This window comes from Solea senegalensis, linkage group LG12, assembly GCF_019176455.1.
Source record: "Solea senegalensis isolate Sse05_10M linkage group LG12, IFAPA_SoseM_1, whole genome shotgun sequence".
Classification (NCBI taxonomy): domain Eukaryota; kingdom Metazoa; phylum Chordata; class Actinopteri; order Pleuronectiformes; family Soleidae; genus Solea; species Solea senegalensis.
In genome coordinates, this window is record NC_058032.1 from 6913719 (window position 1) to 6925051 (window position 11333).

Genomic DNA, 11333 nt, shown 5'->3' on the forward strand with positions numbered 1-11333 from the left:
GTCTTTACACATGTATCTGTATTTTTCCACCTTGCTTTCCCTGCGTTCGTTGTCGTGTTTTTCTAATGACTCCAGCCGTTTCCTCCCCTGCTTTTGTAGCAGCAGCTGTGTTGAAGCAGGTACTGCACGCTATCTGGCCTGAGAGTGTGTGTGTTGTTAGATGGTATCACCGTTGTAAAGCGTGTGTGTGTGTAACTGTGTGTGAGTGGGAGAGAGAGCGAGAGAGAGAAAGGAGAGGGAAAAGTTAGTGTTTTTGGATGTCTCTTGTGAACACAGAGGACAGAGGACCTTTTTTCATTTTATTTTACAGTACAAACAAACAGCGTTATCTCCAACAGAAACGTGGATCCACAGGCCTCGTCTGTCTCTGTCTACTGAAGGACATCATGAGAATTTAATGTGAAACAGTGTGTCAGGCCTTTCATTTCTCCTATTTGAATTAAAACTGTCCATTGTTTATTAATTAAATGTATATATTCATACCTTAGAAAGTAAAAAACTATTCTACACTAAAGTCACAGACAATACATGACAGGAAACTCCATAAACCCTCTATTAACTATTGATATCTGTACATTTTTTGTGTTTTATTGTTATTTTGTCCATGTTTGCATAGTGCAAGAGCCTGCTGCTAGCATATATGGCTATAAAATATACTATAATTAATATAGTCCAGCAACTTAATGGCATGTGCAGAAGAAGATTTTGAATAAGAAACCAGTCTCCTTAGTCAAGATGTGGCTCATTTTTGTTCATCACATCGAAACATCAAATAATGCTTGAAAAGCACGAAGAGGAGTGTTTTTGAGGGATTAGTGGTGGTATATAAAGGTGAGGTGGCATGTAAGTGGTGCAGGCCATGGGGGAGGTGTAGGAAGGCTAGAGGTTTTGTGGTTGGGGGTCTAGTGGGTAAATAGATGAGGGCATATTTGTGGTCTGACATGCTTGGTCCTGTCAGCTGGAGGATGCAGGTACCAGTAGACAAGCAAGGAGATCAGAGAGCCTGTTGGATGTTATCTCAGTTCCCATATCATACTGTACCTGCAGGTCGACTCCCTGAGGCAGCAGCCAATCACATCCTCTCTCTCTGCTCCACCTGAGCTGACACAACACCATCAATGGCACATGTTGTTTTGCTTGAAACTAGCATGATTCTTACTTTTAATGATGACATGGTGCTTTAGCAAGCATATAATCAGTGGTGGAAAGTAATAAATTACATTTACAGGTGTTTTGTGTACTTCAGAATTTTGTAATTTTATTTTTACTTAAGTATATTTTTTTAGTACTGTACTACATTTAAATTACTGAAGAAAAAATGTTGGTCTGAATTAAAATAATAATGTGACAGGTGAATGATGATGAGGACAAGTTAATGATGATGAGGACAGGTAAATGATGAGGACAGGTGCTAATTAAGGTCCCTGAGTGAGAAAGCATCGGTGACAGTACTTTTATTTGTACTTAAGTAAATTATCTTTGAATTGTTTAAATTGAGAACTACCAGAGGATACATTTTTTACACTAATTCGTACTTAATCTTAAATTCACTTCTCCCGAAATGTTTGCAAAGTACAGTGACACTCTAACATGTTACTGTAATACTAAACTGTATTAGATGAAAACTGCAGTAAGAAAGAACAGTACACGGGAGGACCCCTGGTGGCGGCGTGTGGCAGTTGCAGACATATTCCACCACGGTGCGTTGTGCACGGCCACCGATTTTCCAAACGTCCTTTTTGACGCGTCACAATACACAGGTGAATGACGAACACATGTTCGGGTGATTGAGTAACTCTAAAGGCGGGCAGTAAACATAATACATTCCCAACTACAGTAAAACGTCACAGAAGAAGAAAATAAGGAGACGTGGCAGTGACGTCAATGCCGGAAATGACCCGGATCGGAACTTTAACTCCTGCGCTCATTAGTTTTCGACTCAAACATCGGGAGCTCGGGAAATATGGTCTAATAGAAACTCAAGTAAGCTCCGTCGGATCTATTTTTGTGTTTTTTTAATTAGGTGAAATTTAGCATGTCGTTTTGGTATATATTTAAGGTAATGGAGAATGTTATACCGCGTCGAAAACATTGGTTAGCATCTTTGCAGCTAACGTTAGCCGGTGGTTAGCCTGTGGTTAGCCGGTGAGGCCGCGATCAGCTGTGTCGAGATGGGCGGCCTCCACATATACAAAGCTGTTCCTCACTTCGGATTACCTTTGTGACATAATAATGTGTATTTTAAGCTTGGCTCACCTGTGGAGTTTTTGTCACCACGAGTTGTGGCGCTTGTTAGCCGTCTGTCGCTTAACCAAGTGTGAGCTAACGGTGCCGGAGACTTGTGTAGTTAAAGCATACAAAATGTTGTTTTAATTGGTGAATTTTCAGACATGTGTGTACCTGTGTCCATGAAGGATACTTCACCCTGAATGTGAGTTCGTCGACACAGCGGGAACTCTTTATTATTCATCCATACCACAGAGCGGAGGAGGGCCCGATACTCCCCGGTGGTTTTCTGCAGTGACAGTGGGCGAGCGACCCATCTTCCAGCGGCAGGATGACGTGCCGTGACCGGACCCTCGAGTTCCAGTCGGCCTGTAAATCTCTTCAGGGCAGACAGGTATGTTAACGACATGACAACAACAACAACAATAAAGAGGTCACTTAACGCTAGATAAGACATTTCTATTAATTGTTGCGTTGATTTGGTTACTTTTGCTTTTGGTTCTGATTCCTTCGTTATCATCACTTGCTAATGTTTCTAAATTATTATAATAATGGTTAGTGCTGCTTTGGGACACACAATTATTTTACATGGAAACACGTGTGGGATTTTATACGTCTCCATGTGAGAGCCCTGGGTGCCTTTTAAACGATAGTCATTGCTGTAACTCTTCATTTAATATTTTAGTCAATATGTCAGGTCAAAACGATTCAAGTGGAATTGACTTTATCCAGTGGCTTTAGGAAGTCTAAATAACAGACTACTGTGTCAACTGAAATAATGGGTACCTTCAAAAGTGCATACTTATAGCAAGTGTTGTTTTGTATTCATGAATGAGGAGGCACACAGAAGCAGCTGTGAGAACCACAACTCCTGTTGTCTCTGCTCTGTTTCAGTGCATCAGTAGGATCCCACTGTCAAACATATCTCAGATCTTCCCCTTTATGCACCACTGTGGCTCCCAGCCCATTCAGAAACCTTTACAAACGAAACAAAACTGTATTGATGCAGTTTAATCCAAATTCCAAAAAAACAACAGCAGAAAATCACACATCCTTAATTTATTTAATATGTTTATTTATTGTTTAGAGGCAAGACTTCCAAGGAGATGTTCCATCAAGAATAAAACATCTAGAGAGATCTAGAAAGGTTTTTGTTCGACTCAGGACTTGTGTCTGTTTCCTTGTTGTACAGTAATAATAATTATAACTGTTCATGGGGATCTGAATTCAAAGCCTTTAAAAGTCAATACCTGATCATCAATCCTTTGCCTACTCCTCTCTGCATTTCTTTTCCTTTTTTGACAAACTAAGTACAAAGTGGTGCTTCTTAACCTGTGTGAGTTGACATGCCTGTTTTACTTTATGTCTACCCTGGCAACAATAGAGGATTATTATTCTCAATAAAATGGTAAAAAGAGGCACGTCAGTGTATAGTATGTCAATAAATTGGCCAACGGTTGTTCTCCACAAGGAGGCGCTACCGGATCACTGAAGGAATCATTTAATTTTTATTATTATTTTCATGGTTGCTTACCAGTGTCTTCATTTTTGTATGTGTGTTTTGTATAACATACCTTTTCACTTCCCCTAGCAGAATGGATTGCAGCCCAGTAAACCAGCTCACAGCGCTCTTAGACAGCGCAGTGACTTCACACTTATGGCTAAGTAAGTTCTTCACTGTCTGTTTACTCGCATGTTTTGAAAGCTCATCAATATTTACCGGCACGTATAATTTTAGGGGAGGGATTCATCACAGACTGTCTAGCTTATAGCTTTTCTTAAAGCTTGTTAGCAGGGAGATACTGATAAAGTTGATGTAATCTAATTTAACTTTTGGTTAGAATAAAATTGTATTTATTTTTTGTTTATTCCCTTGCAGGAGAATCGGAAAAGACTTGACCAATACATTTGCCAAACTGGAAAAGCTTACTATTTGTAAGTTACACATTAATTTTGTTTTAGCATCAATTAAAATCATAGGCTTGTTCAAGATATCATCCAATGCACACATTTTTCATGTTGTATTTGATTTTGAGGTGTAGCACAATAGTACAATAAAAGCTTTTCTATTTTATTTTGATGCTTTAGTGGCAAAGAGAAAATCTCTATTTGATGACAAGGCAGTGGAGATTGAGGAGCTAACGTACATTATAAAACAAGTGAGTTGAATGGTTTATATCCCACGAAATGTGGTTTTGCAAACATACTATATAGTACTTGTGAATAAAGCAGTTATCTATGATCCTGTTATTAATTTTGCATTGATATTTTTAGGACATCAACAGTTTAAACAAACAGATAGCACAACTGCAGGACTTGGTGAGGTCCCGTGGAACTCCAGGCAGCAGACATATCCAAACCCACTCTACCACTATAGTGGTGTCATTACAGGTATATTCATTGATGTGCTAATTTAACATAAATGTATATTACATGGCCATTGTTTTGGACATGAAAAAATAGGATGGAGAACTAAGATTTTAGGATGACATTCCATTTTATAATAAATATTTTTCATGTGCCAAATTTTAAAACTATAATCACATTGTGCTATTGTTCACATACAAGAACATGAATGGTAAAGGTTTGTATTGTAACAGCCTTTACAAATGTTTCGAGAAATCCTGTGTAAACATTGTTTACCTTTTAACTAATGTTTTTTTTTGTTGTTGTTGTTGTCCACAGTCCAAACTTGCTTCAATGTCCAATGACTTCAAATCAGTTCTAGAAGTCAGAACGGAGGTGAGATGAGAAACAAATGAATGTCTTGAATGAGAAATGGTTTTCCTCTCATTTATTTTATTTTTTATCTTACTTTCATCTCTCTGTTTTCCTGCAGAACCTGAAACAGCAGCGCAGCAGGAGAGAGCAGTTCTCCCAGCCCCCTGTCTCGTCTTCTCCTCTGATGACCAACAATTTCAGTAAGTCTGTCCACACCATGGCTTCGTGCATATAGTTGCTTACAAATGATTCCTTTTTTAAACATTCAAGTAATGGCATAAGAGGTAAACAATGCATGCTGTTGCAGCTACTTAAAGGAGTGTTCACTCTATACTGACTTTTGAGGTTGTTGGTTTTTTTTAGCCTTAGACACATTTTGTGCAAATAACAATTTCTCAATGTTTCTCTATGTTTGACATACCGGTCAGAATCGGTCTTGGATCAGAACAGTGATGTTATCTGAAATGTGGGACAAGTTAAATATGACCTGCTCCTAATCAGTCATCTGACACATGGAACCTTGCTTGCAGTTTTAAAAAGTATATTGCGTGAACACACCTTTATTTAGCCTTGAGGCAAATTTTAACATATCTGGCTCCTACTCAAACAAATGGCTAAACATGCTACTTGATGGAGACCCTGGAATGAACACAGGCAGCTTCACTATGCAGGCATTTACACTGGCAGTAAAATGTTCCTGAGCAGCCTTTTGTATGTCAGTATATTTGGCAAAATTTCAAGCAAAGTGTTAATTTTAAATACCTTGAAAATGACACACGATGGATTAGCTTGATTGTATTGATAATTAATGCTATTGTGTCCAGACAGACTATTGTGTTGACCCAGTATGATTAATATACTTAAAATGTACTTGAATTGAAATATTATAAAAATATTTGAGATAAAAATCATATATTTTATCATTTGAGGATATCTACAATCGGCACACTGCTTGAAATATATTCCAAATGTGACACAGGTTAACCAGGAACTTTGATAGCCAGTGTACTTCTCAGAACAGCTGTTGTAGGGAGCTGCTCGAAGTCCTTGTGAATGATTATTACTGTATTTGGTCTCTATAATGCAAAAATTAAAAAATATTTTAGGGAGCCGCAAAAAAGGGGCCCAGGAGCCGCATGCAGCTCGTGAGCCGCGCAATGACTACCAGGGCTATACAACCTCAAATTTAAAAGGTATTTCCCTGGAATGTTTGACTCCTCCAGCGGTTTTAACTAGCTTCTGTATGTGCCCGCTGTTCTCACTGCTTTCGCCTCTACTGTTAAGCCTTTACATCTGATGGTGTTGAAAATGTTTTTTTGTCTTTTGTTTTGCTTGTTGTCTCCCTTCAGAGAGCTCAGTCCTGATGCAGGATGAGTCGCGGAGTCTGGGGGATGTGGCCATCGATATGGACTCTCAGACCAATCCCTTGCAACTGCAACTTATTGATGAGCAGGTAACCTTAATTCTTCGACGTTAACATGAAATTTAAAAGCTGTGTTTATTTGCACTGATGTTTCCCCCTCTTTGAAATCCCACTGACTGTGTCATAACAGGACTCGTACATCCAGAGCCGTGCAGACACCGTGCAGAACATTGAAAGCACCATCGTGGAGCTGAGCTCTATATTCCAGCAGCTGGCTCACATGGTTAAAGAGCAAGAGGAGACGATCCAGAGGTGAGAAGGAAAAAGACAGAGGAGATGGGTACACAGGATTTTCAGAAAAAATAGGGAAACGGTGCAGCTACATGGGACATATTGGCAAAACTACATACATAGTAATCAAAATATATTCAAAGCAAAGATTTCTTCACTGTTGCTCTTCAAATATTAAGCATCTCTTATTTTACAATTTGCTTTATAAATGAATAATAATTAATACATTTTATATTCATCTTTAATCTAATTATGACATAATTTTAATTAATCCATGTCAGATTTAAAAGGAAATCATTTGTATTTGTGAAACTGCAGTGTCACTGATTATTGTTGTGTATCTCTTACAGGATCGATGCAAATGTGGAGGACACTCAGCTGAACGTGGAGGCCGCTCACTCAGAAATCCTCAAGTACTTTCAGTCAGTCTCCTCCAACCGCTGGCTGATGATCAAGATCTTTCTCGTCCTCATCGTGTTCTTCATCATCTTTGTCGTCTTCTTTGCCTAACATAAGGAGGAGCGGTTCAAGGAAGACACATCGCATGAGGGGATATGAACGTTAAAACTGGACTGAGACGACACGTCCAGGTGTCATATTTGAAGGACGGGCTTCTTTAGCAAAAGGACGGTTTGATGGAGGCTGGAGGAACTCACAGTTTAAAACAGAATTGTTTGGTTTTTACCAAGCCACAAACTCTCAGTCTTTCTTAGATGAATCTGTGAAGAGAGGTGGTGTTGAACTTTGTCCTAATTAAAGAAAAAACTAAAATCCCACTTTATATAGAGATTGCAGAAAACTGCTCTTTATTGACCAACTTCTTATAAACATTTAATCAAAATGGCTATAATTTAATGGTTTGATTCTGCAAACTGTCTTTTTAATTGAGGTTTTTTTTTCTTGTTCACCCCCTTTGCCACATTTTTAGCATTGTTGTTATTTCAAAGCCAAACAGAGCTGCAGTTCATCATCAGATCATTTTGCTTTTTTAGTTTACCTGCTTTTTATTCAGGAGAATAACTCCAATAATTCTTCACGTAACACCATTCAGTTATGATGTGACAATTTCTTTTTTATCAGTATATTTTTCTTTCAAAGCCTGTTTGCCAAATGAGTACGCTTGTTTAACTGTGACATAATACGAAGACATTCTTTGTGGTTTGGCTTTTTGTCTTCCAAAGACATGGGAAGGCAAATAAAGAACGAGAAATTTTTCAAGTAAATTTCAGGAATGGGCTGTACGAAGTTAATAACTTATGTAAAGAAACAGCTTTTTAACTATGGCCGTTGGCCATGAGGCAGGTTGTGCAAGTGCTGCAGACCAGTATCTAGTACTTATGAAGGGGTTACTCTGGGTTTGAAGGCCTATTGAAGTGACTCATTCAGCCAGATTCCCTGGAAGTGTCTGGTTGGATATCACTGTAAAGTAGTTGCTTGGCTTCTTTGTCTAATGTTATTTAATTTACCACTACTTTTTAAGAAAAAAGAAAACATTCTCCCAACTTTGCCCTTGTTTATTTTTAGCCAAATGCCTTGACCTACGTGTAAAAAGTGCAAATATTGTTAATGATGTATCGATAAGAACGTGTGTATGAATTAAATAATGAGGTGCTGGCATTTATGGCTTGGATATTGAGATAATAGGATTAGTCGGCAGTGATATGATAAGCCATGCTGTGACCGAGGCAGTGAACAGGGCAACAGTTTATATGCCATGAACACATGAACACGATAGACATGTAATATTTATTTTTCATCATGTTCATTTGTCACGTTACAGGCACCAGACAGATTTATGCATAACTATTTTTCCCGCTCAACTACAATAAATAGAAAATGATGCATACATTTTCTTTTCTTTTTTTTTTTCTTTAATAAAATTTAACATGTGCTTCGGGACCAAAATGACAAATCGCGTTTAGTGTTGCGTTTCTCGACTGTACCTATATTAAAATGAGAACACAGACGTATTTGTGAAAAAGTTTTTTTAATCACACTATAGTGAAGCAGACATGTTCAATTCCAAATGTATTTTTATATCACATACACCAACCACAAACTGTAGGATTACAGATGATTGTTATTATTCTCCACTTGACCTGCTTATTAATGGACTCCCTGAGAGGTCTAAAATGGCTGCTGAAAGATGTGTGTGTGTTGAACTTTCCCCACGTGTGGTTTTTAAAGGAGCAGTTCATGAGATATGTATAATTTCATAATATTGGTTTTGGAGATACTGTAAAATTTTACTTATAAAATAACTTTGTAAACAATCTAGCATGGCTAAATGCTGAGAATAAAAAACAACATGTAACACTTCACAACACAGAAATTTTAAAACCAGTTCAGTAATGCCTCTGGATTTTACTTAAGTTTATCAGCTAGATACAGTCTTTTAAACCCCGTCTGTGAGTGGACATTTAATAGAGGTGAAATTATAGGAAAGAGAAACTTGTGAATGATTTTAAAATCTATTCTGCCTCTCTCTTGAAAATAATCTTTATAGGTACAGCTCCGCCACTATCCCTTCAAGATTATATCTCTTTCCTTTTCACCCATGGGGATTTTGCTCCAGTGGGGAAATGTTTGGCATGCTCCTGCTCCTTCCTTTCTTTGCCCTGGCCTTGATTGCCTCCTCTTCTCCTTCTCCATCCTCTTCCTCGTCAGACCAGTCCACCTGCTGCTGCAGATTCCCTCTGGAGCCTCTCATGCCGCTGCCCTTGAAGAAGTACCCCGTGCGAAACTTGGTGCGGAAAGTAACAAAAGAGAGACTCATGCTGCGCTGCCGCTTCTCAAACTCAGTGTCCTGTATCTCAACGTAATTGTTTGCGTTTATCTCATCCACACAGTCGCACAGTACTGAGCGAAACAGCCTGGCGACCTCATGAACCTCGGGCTCCATCTGTGACACCAGCCTCCTGAACCTGCAGAAACAAGACGGTAACAAGGTCGGAAGAAAGGTACAGACAGACAGGTTTTGGTTTTACAAGGCCTCAGAATGCAAGTACAGATTATGTTTTCTTTAGTTGGCTTAACATGTTTGTAAATCTTTTAATGGATGTTACTGTGTTTTTTTTGGAAAGTATCTTTAGAGATTTTTGAGTAAAGCAGGTCTTTCTTTTTCTCAATAATGTTATGTTTTACTTGAATAACATGTTCTATTTAACTCCTGTGTTTTTTAGATTTTAACATGGTGGTTCTCTATCTTTCAGTTATTTGAATCATTTTATGTTTTTTTTTCATCTGCTCTTCACACTGGCTCATACTTTCTGAATTTCACTGAAAGCTGTTCTACTTTATACCTAAAATATAATATGTCCCCTCCTCTCTTTCTCTATACAGTATGTCTCCTTCTCCTTGTCTTTCTTGCCGTCTTCCTCACCTGACGATCACAGGACCACATTGTGCAGGAGGGATCTTAGTACAGAGGTCCTGCAGCTCCAGCAGGTCGCCGGGTGTCAGCTCGTAGGGGTGTGGGGTCGGGGTGGTCGCCAGCCAGCTGTAGTCAGGTGTGGAGGTGGAGCTGCGTCGGCGACGCCTGCCCTCTGTCATCCTCTCCAAACGGATGCGTTCAGTGCGCTTCACCATGGCTCCCAGCTCCAACATCAGAGTGTTTGTTACCAACTCCTCAGCAGTGCGATGGCCAGGGACTTTGGGCTCGAGAGAGAAAACGGCAGACCAAGGAAACATCTGTGAAAGAAGGACAGGATTAGTGGAGTGCAGTATCCTTCATAACTGGCTCATACTTACTTGACTATAAGATCAAATTCATAATGTTCATGAAACTCATTTTGCAGATAAACAGCTGAATCCCCCTATCAGTTAGTCTATAGAAGAGACTTGTACATTTTGAATGCAAATTTCTTTCTATTCCTCAGTTACCAAGTCTTGTAAAGGCTTTGCACCTTTAGTTCCACTTGCCAAAGCACATTTCCATCCAAATATTTCCATGCAATACATGAAAATATTCATTTGACATTTTTTAGTTTTATAACAGTGACATAACGGTCATAAAAACCTTTTCACACCTAACCTAGCACAGCTTGTAACACACGCGTTTCGAGCCATGAATGCGTGATAACTTAACCCCGGTGCCCTTTATCTAAATAACTAAATACCACATTTCTTTCCCTTTAAATGCAGCTGCTTAAGGCAGTCAGTTGACTCCTTTAACTGTTAATATGTTACACTGTAACATATAATCCTGCATTAATCAATTAAACAAAATCTAAAATGAAATGAACACAATACTGGATCCTACAAAATATGTAGTGAAAAAGGTACAAAGTCTTATCTTGTATGACTGTTGCCTTACCTTCATGAAAGTGTATCGACAAACCTGTGGCGTGTTTGTGTCTGACAGTAATCCACCTTTTGCCTGGTAAAGTCACTGTTAGCAGCAAAATGGACATCAGGTCTCCATGGATGAGCAAAGGATGAAACTCCAACCAGTGGTACGCAGATACCCGACTGCCGTGCTACCTTTAACGGTCCTTGGCAGTCAGTGTGCATACTTTAGTGAGGAGCGTGTGAAGTGTGCATGTGTGTGTGTCCATTTGAGAATATGTAATCCTGTATTAATAAAGACAAGATGAGCTTATCTCGTGGCAGGAGCAGGGACAGGAGTATGTGTGCTTGTGTGTGTGTGACTGACCAAATTCATGTGGGGTTGGTTACATAATTGCACATATAGCCAAGTAAGCTATTCTCCTGTTTCAGCTCATACACTGAA

General features: G+C 39.0%; 2 protein-coding genes across 7 annotated transcripts; one reads left to right on the plus strand and one right to left on the minus strand.

The window, feature by feature from the left end:
• The first annotated feature begins 1773 nt into the window (after positions 1–1773).
• On the plus strand, positions 1774–8449 carry stx5a (syntaxin 5A). 6 transcript variants are annotated; one of them, XM_044040616.1, is made up of 12 exons: positions 1774–1983; positions 2389–2620; positions 3818–3891; positions 4106–4161; positions 4315–4385; positions 4501–4617; positions 4912–4968; positions 5066–5147; positions 6054–6140; positions 6297–6400; positions 6501–6622; positions 6952–8449. In XM_044040616.1, the coding sequence occupies exons 2-12, from the start codon at positions 2558–2560 to the stop codon at positions 7109–7111; spliced, it is 993 nt and encodes a 330-aa protein (XP_043896551.1). In that variant the 5' UTR covers positions 1774–1983; positions 2389–2557; the 3' UTR covers positions 7112–8449. The 6 variants fall into 6 exon arrangements, with proteins under 6 accessions (XP_043896551.1, XP_043896550.1, XP_043896552.1 ...); XM_044040615.1 differs by having other exon boundaries at positions 2415–2620; XM_044040617.1 differs by having other exon boundaries at positions 2482–2620.
• A 122-nt stretch (positions 8450–8571) lies between these two features.
• zgc:162144 (RD3 domain-containing protein) lies at positions 8572–11254 on the minus strand. Its single transcript, XM_044040621.1, has 3 exons — positions 10917–11254; positions 9984–10291; positions 8572–9525 (listed from the first exon to the last, which is right to left on the minus strand). The coding sequence occupies exons 1-3, from the start codon at positions 10920–10922 to the stop codon at positions 9153–9155; spliced, it is 687 nt and encodes a 228-aa protein (XP_043896556.1). The 5' UTR covers positions 10923–11254; the 3' UTR covers positions 8572–9152.
• Between the last annotated feature and the right edge of the window lie 79 nt (positions 11255–11333).

What these genes read in the sequence shown, in the direction of transcription:
- stx5a (XM_044040616.1), top strand. Translation starts at nt 2,558, where the DNA reads ATGACGTGCCGTGACCGGACCCTCGAGTTCCAGTCGGCCTGTAAATCT. An exon ending in AATCTCTTCAGGGCAGACAG is followed by an intron (nt 2,621 to 3,817) that starts GTATGTTAACGA and finishes CACTTCCCCTAG; the next exon opens with CAGAATGGATTGCAGCCCAG. An exon ending in TACAACCTCAAATTTAAAAG is followed by an intron (nt 6,141 to 6,296) that starts GTATTTCCCTGG and finishes GTCTCCCTTCAG; the next exon opens with AGAGCTCAGTCCTGATGCAG.
- zgc:162144 (XM_044040621.1), bottom strand. An exon ending in TGTGGTCCTGTGATCGTCAG is followed by an intron (nt 9,526 to 9,983) that starts GTGAGGAAGACG and finishes TTGTTTCTGCAG; the next exon opens with GTTCAGGAGGCTGGTGTCAC.